At 31.8% G+C, this 11,528-nt stretch overlaps 2 protein-coding genes across 2 annotated transcripts in view; one reads left to right on the top strand and one right to left on the bottom strand.

Annotated features, from left to right (window-relative positions):
• LOC108747727 overlaps positions 1–11,528 on the top strand; it is a 70,458-nt gene that overhangs the window by 1,734 nt on the left and 57,196 nt on the right. Inside the window, exons 2-7 of the mRNA XM_018485398.1 lie at positions 1,665–1,774; positions 2,287–2,492; positions 2,680–2,868; positions 2,953–3,096; positions 4,494–4,590; positions 7,899–8,063. Of these exons, the coding sequence (XP_018340900.1) occupies positions 1,665–1,774; positions 2,287–2,492; positions 2,680–2,868; positions 2,953–3,096; positions 4,494–4,590; positions 7,899–8,063 (911 nt within the window). The remainder of the gene's footprint in view (positions 1–1,664; positions 1,775–2,286; positions 2,493–2,679; positions 2,869–2,952; positions 3,097–4,493; positions 4,591–7,898; positions 8,064–11,528) is intronic.
• LOC108747730 (uncharacterized protein C4orf22 homolog) lies at positions 3,892–4,342 on the bottom strand. Its single transcript, XM_018485402.1, has 2 exons — positions 4,000–4,342; positions 3,892–3,935 (listed from the first exon to the last, which is right to left on the bottom strand). The coding sequence occupies exons 1-2, from the start codon at positions 4,201–4,203 to the stop codon at positions 3,924–3,926; spliced, it is 216 nt and encodes a 71-aa protein (XP_018340904.1). The 5' UTR covers positions 4,204–4,342; the 3' UTR covers positions 3,892–3,923.

The following is an 11,528-nucleotide window of genomic DNA, read 5'->3' as shown; positions in this document are numbered from 1 at the left end:
TGTGTGTGTGTGTGTGTGTGTGTGTGTGTGTGTGTGTGTGTGTGTGTGTGTGTGTGTGTGTGTGTGTGTGTGTTGCCCGAGAGAGTTGCTTTTACTAAATATTATTTGTAATTATCTAACTAATTTTGCACTATTTTATGATACTTTCTAGAACTAAAATTGCGACGTACAGATGCAATATTAAAAATAAGAAAATCAAACGATCTATTTATATAATACACATATGAAAAAACAAAAAATGCGCTAATTTTAAATCTTTTAATTTTTCACTTCTTTTGACATAGTCCAAACCTCCAAATTAGGTTTCTATGAAAATTATTTAACGATGGTTTATTTAGTTTTGATGTCGTCACATTTTTAAATTATATTTGTTTCATTTTCAACAAATTTTCGCGTATTAAAATTAAAATTAATATTTTAAATTTATGGATTTTCTTGTTTATCTCATATATAATTTGTTGTTTTTCGAAAAATAAAAAAATAAACACAAGTTCATTAACCATTGCATTAGTAAAATTGTAAACTTAAAGACCTCTTACGAATCTAATAAACCGAAGTATTAAAGTAAGTATTTTCGAGACACCTTATATACATATATATTATGAAAACACTATTGCAATGGTCTATTTTTTTTATACAAGAAGAAAGCCGGGAAAGTTACGAAATATTTTCTCTTGTAATTCTCAATAAACGCGATTTTTATATTGCATCTATAGCACAAAGATACTCGAGCTGTTTCAAAGACGCGAGAATATTGTGTGCATCGTGGAAAAAAATCGACACGCAAAAAAGTTACGCATAGTTGCTCGGTGCCTCACGCGAGCAGGAAATGTATGTAGGATTATATAAGAAATTTGCCCTCTCGAATCGCGAGTTCTTTGAAGGCGCGAAATAACCGAATCGTCGCGAGATGAAAGTTACTTCCGCACTGCCGTTGCGTTTATTTATTTTAACTGAAACTCACGAGAGTTACAAGACTATCGCCGCCCATCGTTATCACGAACCAGACGGAAAGGAAAAACACTATGCACACGATACACGATAAACGAGAGATAACCAAAATATTTAAGCTCGTTTCTTTTTGCACTCTATGTATATATTTCCTTACGTGTATGTAACTTTTTTCTCTTTTTCTTTTGTAAAAAACATTCTGAGTATTTATTTATTTTATTTTTAGTACGAAAAGTGTAAATAATACAATGAGAAAAGGATAGATTTTTTTATTAAAGAATAAAGATTAAGGTATATATTTATATTAACTTATTAAAATAATATTTTCTTAATTTTGTAAGTGTAGAAAAAAATGCTTTTTCTTTCTTTCTCGTTTAGAAGGCTTAATTGCGAATGTTTTATGTACTTAATTATTCATAAGATATTAATTGTAACTATTATAAAACTGTCACTAAAAACATCTCCATATTTTTTAAAAAAAGAAATTGACTTCAAGTGATCAAAGCATATATATATAAAGTTTTAGTATTGGATATAAATTACAACTGCAGTTACAAAACTATCGCTAGAAATTATTAATATCTTCATATTTTATTTTATTAAAAAAATTAAAAACTGGTCGAGAGAAGAGTCTGTATTTTTGAAATTGATATCGCCTTGTAAATATTTCTCGGAAGTAAGAAATATGATAAAAGCCATGCGTTTGGTTTCAGATATTGTCCACCAAGCTTACAATCCTATATTTCATATCTCGCAATACAAGCGATCAAGATAACATGCAAGGCACAGCCGGAAATCTGCGGGCTAAGACAGCAACAAAAGAGTAAGTTTTTTTTCATAATTTCGTAGCACCTTAATAAATATTCGCAAAAAAACGAAATACAAACTGCTTATTTAAAAAATGATGTAAGCATCTCTAATTTCCAAATATTATAATTTTAACGTACAATCAACGGATGCTATAAATGCTTTGAAGCGTTCTTTGATTGGCTAATTAGTAAAATTCTTTCTTCCGATTGGTCATTTAAATGCTTCAAAGCATTCGTAGTGAGACTTTAATCGCGATTAATTAATGAAAATAATAATTTCTGATAAATCAAAGATTTTTGAAAATATATTTATATTCGAAATAAATGGCTCATGCGCAACGATCAAAATAATAATTTATAAACGATTAAAATAATAATTTCTTTATTATAATTCCATATAAATTATTATTTTAATCGTTGCATGAATCATTTATTTCAAATATAAATGCATTTTCAGAGAGTTTTTTATTTATCAATGATTTTATTTATATTCTATATATAAATTATTCGATGAATTTTTTCGCAGCGTACGCGCCTTTGAAGCTCATGCATGCCATCACAAACACAGTAAACGAGATCTGCAAGCGGTATTCAGATAACAGCAGGCTAGCCCTCTTGCCACCGCCTTCATCAACGCCGCAAGTGACAGTGGGTGCCATCAGAAATGCTAGAAGAAAAATGGAAGACCGCCACATGATCTTGCACGACTTAAATACCATATTTAATATTCAGGTAAAGATCTCGCTAATTGTTTGCAATCATAATAATATATAATGCTGAAATAATAAGTAATAAATAATATTGATTTACGTTTACGCGTTAAAATTTATTAGTGATTATATTCAAAATTAGTTCCATCTGACATTATTGACGTATTAATAATAATATATGAGCTGATACGTTAATTTATACTTTGCAGGATGACACTATCGTGGATTACTACGCTGTATTCGATGGCCACGGTGGACAAGACGCCGCGGCATATTGCGCAACACATTTGCATCAATATTTGGTCGAGAGTGTGCACTATCCAACTGATCCGGAACGTGCGTTGCGCGATGCTTTCCTGACGACCGATGCACAATTCATAGCGAAGTCGAGTGTGCAGGTAAATGTTTCTTACGTAAAATGCTATATTTTATTTTGCATAATTCGCTACCGATAACTTTATTGATTCGTCATTTCGTTACAGAAATTAAGTGGCGGAACCACCGCGGTTTGCGCATTGCTGATAAATAAGAAATTGTACATTGCTTGGGTTGGTGACTCCATGGCTTCGTTGGTTACAAACGGACACGTGAAACAATTGGTCAATCCTCATCGACCAGCGAGAAAAGTAAGTAACCTGAATTTTCTACTTCTTTTATTAGAATAGAATTCGAAATATAAGATAATCTTATATTTTTGACGGAATTCTGTTTAAATCGCGTATTTAGTTGTTTTCTTAAAAAAAATCTTAATCTTGCGATGAACTCCAATTCATATTTATAGCCAAACGTTAATAATTCTTGATACGAAACTCATTTAGCCCCTCGATTAAATCAATAGTTCACCAGTCTAATAATTTTTTAAGCTTATTTGAGACTATATTTTTAACTTTTATTAAATCTTCCGTTATTATATTTTCTTTCCTTGGAAGATAAAAATTATGGAGATTAATTTTAAATCATTTAAAAATTTAATTAATAATAAAATTGACATCTCTAATTGTTGAATATTGACATCTCTAATTGTCATATGTAATTTTGCTTCGAACCACATGATCGTACAATATTACGTGCTCATAAAATGGGCAGCGTATCCGAACTCGCGTCGTCTGTACACCAGGTGATGCGGCAGTCGGATCGACCGTAATCACCTGTCTGTCGTGAATATTTTTAAACAACAGTCCACGTTTGCAATCTATAATCGGTACGTAATTACAGGTCTCATTCAAACACGTCTTCCCTATTCTCCAATGATAGTATGTGAGATCTCGCTTGAGTGGCGACAATTTTTTCTCTCCTTGGAAATATGGTAACCAATCTTCCGACTTGAGCCGATCATAAAAATCAATATAAGCTGATTCTTCGAACTGTAATTTTGTTTTGAAGCTTCGAACGAATATGATGGTCGATAGAATCCTTAATCTGTTGGCTCGCTCGCGCAGGGCAAGTTCCTTCATTAACGTACCGACTGGTGACACAAATTCCGAAGTGAGTTCGTAATACCGGTGAACGGGAAATACTAGATCTCTCACGATTCGTAAGCGACGATAAAAGTTCTCCTCGTTCAAAGTCTCGCCGATGCAGCGGTATCCGAGCTCGGCCAACTGGCGCGCGGTTTTTTTGCTTTTGAGGTAGGAGATATCTACAGGCGTCACCAGAGAGTCTAAATATTCTTCATAATTTTGAAAACTCAGTAATCTTTTGTCGCTGTCGGTCTGCGTTCCAATGACAGTCATGTTTATAAAGGGAAAGAGATAGAGAGAGAAGATTTTATTTTTAAACCAGTAATTTTATATTGTCATGGACGTTCAGAATGCTTTGTATTATGAACAATCGAAACGCATGAAATGTGAATCCAAAAGGTAATCCAAGCGAGAGTATCGAAATATCGACACGTTTGACATCTATACGTTATCACATGAATGTTATGCTCGACTCGCTTTTATTGACGTTGCCACGTGCAAACTCTATCCAAGCTGGCTGTGATGTGTCCTATTTACTATATGTTACGATCTTTTTCTTTCAGGATGAGGACGAACGGATTCGCAATTTGGGAGGAGTCGTCACCCATTGTATGGGTGCATTGCGAGTAAACGGATTCCTCAGCATATCTCGAGCCATTGGTAAGTGATTGTAATATGTAGGTTTTTATTACAAAGATATAAAAGTACAATCTTTTTTAAGGAGACTCATTTTCAGAAGACCATTTTCAAAAATAAGTAAAATCTTTCGCATAATGTGAATTTCTTTATTTCGTTTACATAGAATAGAAAATATGATTTTATATTTTTGGCTGCAAACCGACACCGTAAAAAATTCGCAGATAGGCTTGCTATGCTAGATAATATAATTAATTACTGTTAGATAATTAAACGCCAAAAATATTTAATACTTGTTTTTATCAATATATAAATTAACTTTCTTTGTTTAACCTATTCTTTATTTTTTTTTAATTTTTAGATTTTAGAACTAGAAAAAGATAAAGATTATAAGTTGAACCAAGATTAAAGTTAATCGACATAGAAATAGACATACCTAAGCAAAATTATCATCAATATTAGATCATGATAACATCATTTTAACGTTAAACTGAATCTTAAAGTAATCGGATCGTAAAGTAACTTTTAATAATTATTTTAGAATTATGTTTATCTCCTTTTGTTATGATAACTTTAGATTCTGCTAGGATAAGAATGACTTGGATTAAACTTCGATTAACTTAATTGACGCTTAATTCGTTAAATAATTTCTACGGTACTTTGTTAATTGATACAAGACAGTTCTATTAATTATTATAAATTTTTTATTGTTTAACATGAGAAAAAACTTAGACGAACTTAGAATTATAGCTAGAACTCTCATAGTTTTGCTGATTGAATTAATCAATGATTAAGTTAGTTTGAGGTCGCTTCTTTTTAAAAGGGTTAGAATATTTTTTGATAAAACTTCTATTGAATTTATCAGTCGACCTTCACCATGATATGAAAAAGACTCAGTACGATATGAAAGTATAGATGGAGACAGTGTGGTCGATCATGATATAGTGTAGTAAACGATGCTCATACGTCGTTAAGAATTCTATATGTATGAAACGCGAAGTAAGAAATCAATCTCAGAGTTTCATATAACTTTATAGAATTTATAAAAATTTTCTTCGTAAGATTGCATTGCAGATTAATGTTTCACCACAATCTAATTAATTTTTCTAAAAATTAATTTAGTCAACATCACTAAACGTAACATCAATGTTACAATTTCGCACTCAACAATATCACTGTTATGTAACACTATGTTACATTACATTTATATTGTTACACAGAAAGAGTTTTATTGAAATATCTAAAAGTTTAGATAAGTACAAATCTGAAAATAATATTGTTGAACTTAAAAATAATTATATAGGAAATTCGAACATGATAAGCAATACTGCAAAATGTTTTGGTATTTTAGCAATCAATTTGAACGTTCTACATAACAATTTTGATAGTCTAACAAAATTATTTTTTTATCTATATATTTAGTTAAATTTTTAAATACTTTTTAAAATCATTCTTTCCGTGTAAATGCGAAATTATAATAAATTATAATAAATTGACATTATGTTATTTTTAGTTAGTTATCAACTGGATAAAAATAAAAGCTAAAAACTAATCTTCTCAAATTTGAAATTTATCATGCCTCATTTCTGTAAAAATATATAAAATCACGGTTGCACCTTGAGCGCTTCGTACGGAAATGTTATTTATCTTCATTTTCTTAGGCAATTGTAAGGAAATTACTTTTTCGCTTTTCATGGTCTGTGAATTCTTTATTCTACGCACGTAGTCGAAAACGTGATTTGCAACTAATCTTGAGATCGACATTATTTTCGACGGATTCGAATTACCACGGCAGACGGAAGTAATCCGTTTTTGTTGGAAATGCTACTTTCGGATTGACATAATCGATACGAGATTTTTTCGTGTTGGAGAATTAAAATCATTCGACATCGAGCTTTCGGTATTTTGGTCGCAAATAATCCGTCGTAGAATTTCGAAACAAAGTCGTAATGTCACTGGCCGAGATCTCACTGACGGATCCACAGGACCACGAAGGACTCCCTTGGAGTCTTTTTTTTTTAAATACTATAGCAAAGTGTTACATAATATTTTTAATAAATAATTAAATTAAATAAAAAAATTTAATTTAAAAAAAAATTCCTAAATATAAAAAAAATAATATATTCCATTATATTATTCTTCTTTTATGTTTTAATATAATCTTAAATAGAATGTTTTATGAATTATACATTTAAATAATACATGTTTAACGGAATAATTTAAAAATAATAATTTAATACTCTATCTTTTCATATTTGATCTTAAAAAAAAAAAAAAAATTTCGCTTGCGGCGCAATGACAAATTTCTCAATGCGGCAATATGCAGTGTAGCCAAGTAAGGAACGGATGGCCAGGTGAGCCCGTGCCCAACTATGGCTCAAGGCACCTGTAATGGTGAAGAAGGAAAGAGGAGGAAAGAAAAATTCTAGCCGCGTATTGGGTATCCTGTTAGTTCCGTTCGCCCGCTGACACAATACTACGTGCAGTTACGCTCCGGGAGCGCTCTACCGAGTGTGGCTCGCACAACCGCATGTTCGGAATAATTAAGACTGTTTCTCTCATTCTTGCTTGTCTTTAGACGCGTATAGGGCTAGCGAGCCGCGATCTATCGAATGTTTATCGGCGTTTGATCTCCCGACGTGCTCCAGAGATGACCATGCACGATCTGTAAAAGATTTTTACTGCGACATTTTTTTATTTACGTGAACATTTGCGTTGCTCTATTCCTCATCAAATTACGTCGTATAAAATCCGATTGTATCAAGCGATTGTATAAGCCTGGTTTAATGACTCGCCGTCGTTAGCATAGAGAATTTAATTAACTGAAATTAATTAACGCAATAACGTTAACGCAACAGGTCCTAAACATAAAAGCTTCGGAGGATTCATTACGAAATTGTAAAAATTAATTTGTATTATGGGGAGTGAGATAATTCAGTTGCGTGATGCAAATATATTTTCTCATGTGTGTGTACACACCAAGCTCCGGCGCGGTTTCGAGAATATAGTATGGAAGAAAAAAACGGCGTTCAGATTCATAATAACCGGAAGCGCGGCGTTGTTGCAGTGGCGTCGTTATTTAAATTAGCCGCGCTATTCATTAAACAGTTAATTATACTTAATTGCGCGCCGCGTGGCGTGTTTTTCACGTGTAAAATATCTGAATTACGGACTTTACCAATGGGTAAACCGTAACAGTTGCCTCCGCTTCAATCTTAATCTCATACTTTCGGAGCTGAACATTCCTTTCCGCTTTTCGCGTTCGCGCCTAGTGTAAGCCTCCGCGAACGCGTGCCTTCTAATAGCGCTCTTTCATTTTCTTTTTTTTCCAGGCGATGTCCCGTATAAACCGTACGTCAGCAGCGAGCCCGAGGTTCGATGCGTACCTCTGAACGGCACCGAGGATTTTCTCATAATCGCCTGTGACGGATTGTGGGACTACGTCGACCAGAGAACCGCGGCGCTTCGTGTCTACCGGCAGGTGCTGCAAAATCCCTGTGAGTACAACGTAATTTCACTTAATTCAATAATTAATCAAATGATGAATTCGAACTACACTGGATTGGTGCATATTACAAAGGCTGCTTTGTACCTAAAGTATCTAAATATGGCATAATATCAATTTTAATAATGAAATAATATATGTATATTCTATTAAATAACGATAATATCATTATTGACCATTTAATTATTTAAAATATTTATATGCTTTTATATGCATTTAACTTTGCTAATTTTATATATAGCAACTCTTAGTATGCACTAGTTCAGTGTAATATAAGAGCTAGGTGTTTGCTTAGCTGGCCCCTCCCCCTCTCCCTCACTTAACCAAATCTTAATGCATAAATTATATAATATTGCGCTATTTATGCGCTCTCAAAATCCGCTAAAAAATTTTTTGCGCTTATTTTAGCTAGACAAAAATTTTTTTATGGGGGGCTGAGTAAACTGTCAGTCAGCCCCCTCCCACGTGTTAATAAGAACCGATTTGGAAAATCAAATACACAGGATTTATGTGCTATTTATGCACTTTCATATTCACATAGTTTCAATTTTTGCGCTGCATTTCTTAAGTCACTTTCCTTTTAGAGCAAATAGTCATATTTATCCCCAAGTTATTTAAAATTGCAAAATTATGCTATACAAAATAATCTAACTATACAAAATATATTCGATTTATACGTTACTTTTTCCAAGCAATTTTGATTTTTTGCCCTGCAAGCCTTAAGAGACTTAAGTGAAATGAAATGAATATGAAAGCGCATAAATAGCGCATAAATCCTGTGTATTTAATTTTCCAAATCGGTTGTTATTAACACGTGGAGGGGAGGGAGAGGGACTGGCTGATAGCTTACTCAGCCCCTCCACAAGAAATTTTTTTTTAGCTAAACGAAATGAACGCAAAAATTTTTTTCGCGGATTTTAAAAGCGCATAAATAACGCATTATTATATAATTTATTCATTAAGATTTGGTTTAGTGGAGGGCCAGCTAGACGTTAATGTAAGTGATATTGAATTCACTAAAAATGTTTAAATCGCTAGTGTTGTTTGACAAAAGTTGACAGTGAACTAATATGTACAGTGGCTGCTAAAAGCTTTCGACCAATGAGTAATTTTATTGTATTGTTTGGATAAATAATCTTTACTAAAGATAAAAATAATCTTTAATAAAGATCTATTATACAAATATTTTTAATACATTTTAAGAAACGTTCTTTGTTTTGAACGTTTTTACCACTTTAAAAATTGCTTAAAAATTAATTGATAATTAGGCATGTGCTTTTAATATATTCCAGTATTTAAAATATCAGTATTTTTAAATTGATTGTAATAAGAATTTTATTTATAATATAAAGTAAAAAATAAATTGATAAAAATTATCGTAAAATTATATATTGCCAGAAATGTTTGGTAACCGCTGTATATCTTCTATTATACATATTCTTTTTTTTTTCTCTCATTTCTATTGCGTCTGCGAATATTATTCATTCAAACATTTTCCTGGTTATTCAACTTTAATATGATCAACTGAAAGAAGACGCTATTATCTCTCTTATTAACTCTCATTAGAGTTGAAGATTTTTTAAAAGACTGAAAGCGCTACAGAGACTTAATTTTCAATTAATTTTTAAGTAATCTTTAGAGTGGTAAAATATTTAAAATGAAGAACATTCTTAAAGCGCGACTAATTATTTTTATAATTTATACAACTTAAGAAATTGTGGTTTTTTTTGTGAATCGCAATAACTTTTCATGGGTAAATGCTTAAAAAATTGTGAAAGAAATTTCTTACCGAGCAGTAACGAGGAGAAAATCCATTGAACATCACTGCTAGATAAGTACACCGCACGCACGTATTCAACGTACATTGATCGATGCGACGTACTTTAAGCGATAAGCATGCTCTTACAGGAAATTCAAGTCGAATCGTTTCCATTGCCATAACGCTCGTAGCGCTCCAACGATACTGCGATACTTGAGAAAGTAGGGGAAACGATGTCGTTTCGTCGGGGAATTTGTGCTAGAAAAGACGAATCTCTTTGTAATCCAATCTTTCTCTCTCTGTCTTCTTCTTTCTTACTCTTTCTCTCTTTATATTCGTAGCATTTACTTGCTATGCTCTGTTTCCTCGATTTCCGGAACGGACGTGACATAAAATTTGCGTATAGCGTTTTGCACGATGCTCTCTCCTGCCGATCGGTTGACCTTCCTGATGCTTTTGCGCGAAATTAACTGAAAAAAAATCTGGTAATAACTACCAAATATTGGGTGAAATAATACCAGTCAAATGTCCGATTAATGTAATAAAAACTAAATTTTATTTTTTCCAATATTTATTAAATGTTGGTTATATTATTATATTTGGTAATACCTACTAAAAAAAAAAAAATATTTAGGAAAATAGAATTATATTAATCGAATATTGATTGGCACTATTTCTTAAAATTTGGTAATAGCTATTACCTGCAGACTCTTTTATCAGTGCACGAAGAATCGTTAACATAAAATAATATGCGATACACTGCAATGCATGCGAGAAAATATGACAGTTTCACTGTTTATACATACTGTGCGGCGATCGATTCTTTTTCTCGCGTAAGCTGAACTACTTTTTTTACAATAAGAGACGGGAAAGCGGGAAGAGATATGAACAGCTGAAGCAGCAGGTGAATGAGAAATTGCCACAATTTAATGAAAACGCAGCTGACGTAAGCTGTTTTTTTATTTTTATTATTTCCAGAAGAAATAATAAAAATAAAATGAAACATTTAGATTTAAAATAAGTAATAAAATAAAGTATTTAGATTTAAGTATTTAAAAAATGACAACAATATATCGGCAATTACATAACAACACAGTCACCAGTTATATAAAAATATTTCAATAGTAATAACTATAATACATTATTATACGTAAAGAATGGTTTTGCTGAAATGCAAAAAATTTAGTTGGATACGGAAATAATTTTGTTTGGGCCATTAAAATACGTAGGAATCTCAAATATGACGAGGAATGCTGTAAAAAATTTTAGCACTCTAGCAACTAGTTTGGGTGTTCTACATAATTGTTTTGATGGTTCGAATGAAAGTTATTTTCAAATCTGTATCTACCTAAATTTTTAAATATTTCAAAAAAATTATTCTTTCCGTGTAATGATTATTATCGTTCAAATATATTTAAAAATTTTGAAATATTTCAAAAAAATTATTCTTTCCGTGTAATGATTATTATCGTGAAAATATATTACAACTGATGACCGTGTTGTCACAGAGCGACCGTGTTGCTGATGCGCACTTTGAAATGCATAAATCTGAATTATTTTATTTTTAAAATCTGAATGTTTACTATTTTATTACTTTTTATTTTAAATCTTAAATTGTTTTATTTTATTTTTATTATTTTCTCCGGAAATGTGATAAAAATAAAAAACAGCTTGTATTAGCTGCGTTTTCACAAAATT

Source organism: Trachymyrmex septentrionalis, unplaced genomic scaffold (assembly GCF_001594115.1).
Source record: "Trachymyrmex septentrionalis isolate Tsep2-gDNA-1 unplaced genomic scaffold, Tsep1.0 scaffold20, whole genome shotgun sequence".
Lineage (NCBI taxonomy): Eukaryota > Metazoa > Arthropoda > Insecta > Hymenoptera > Formicidae > Trachymyrmex > Trachymyrmex septentrionalis.
This window is presented reverse-complemented; position numbering and strand designations above follow the sequence as displayed.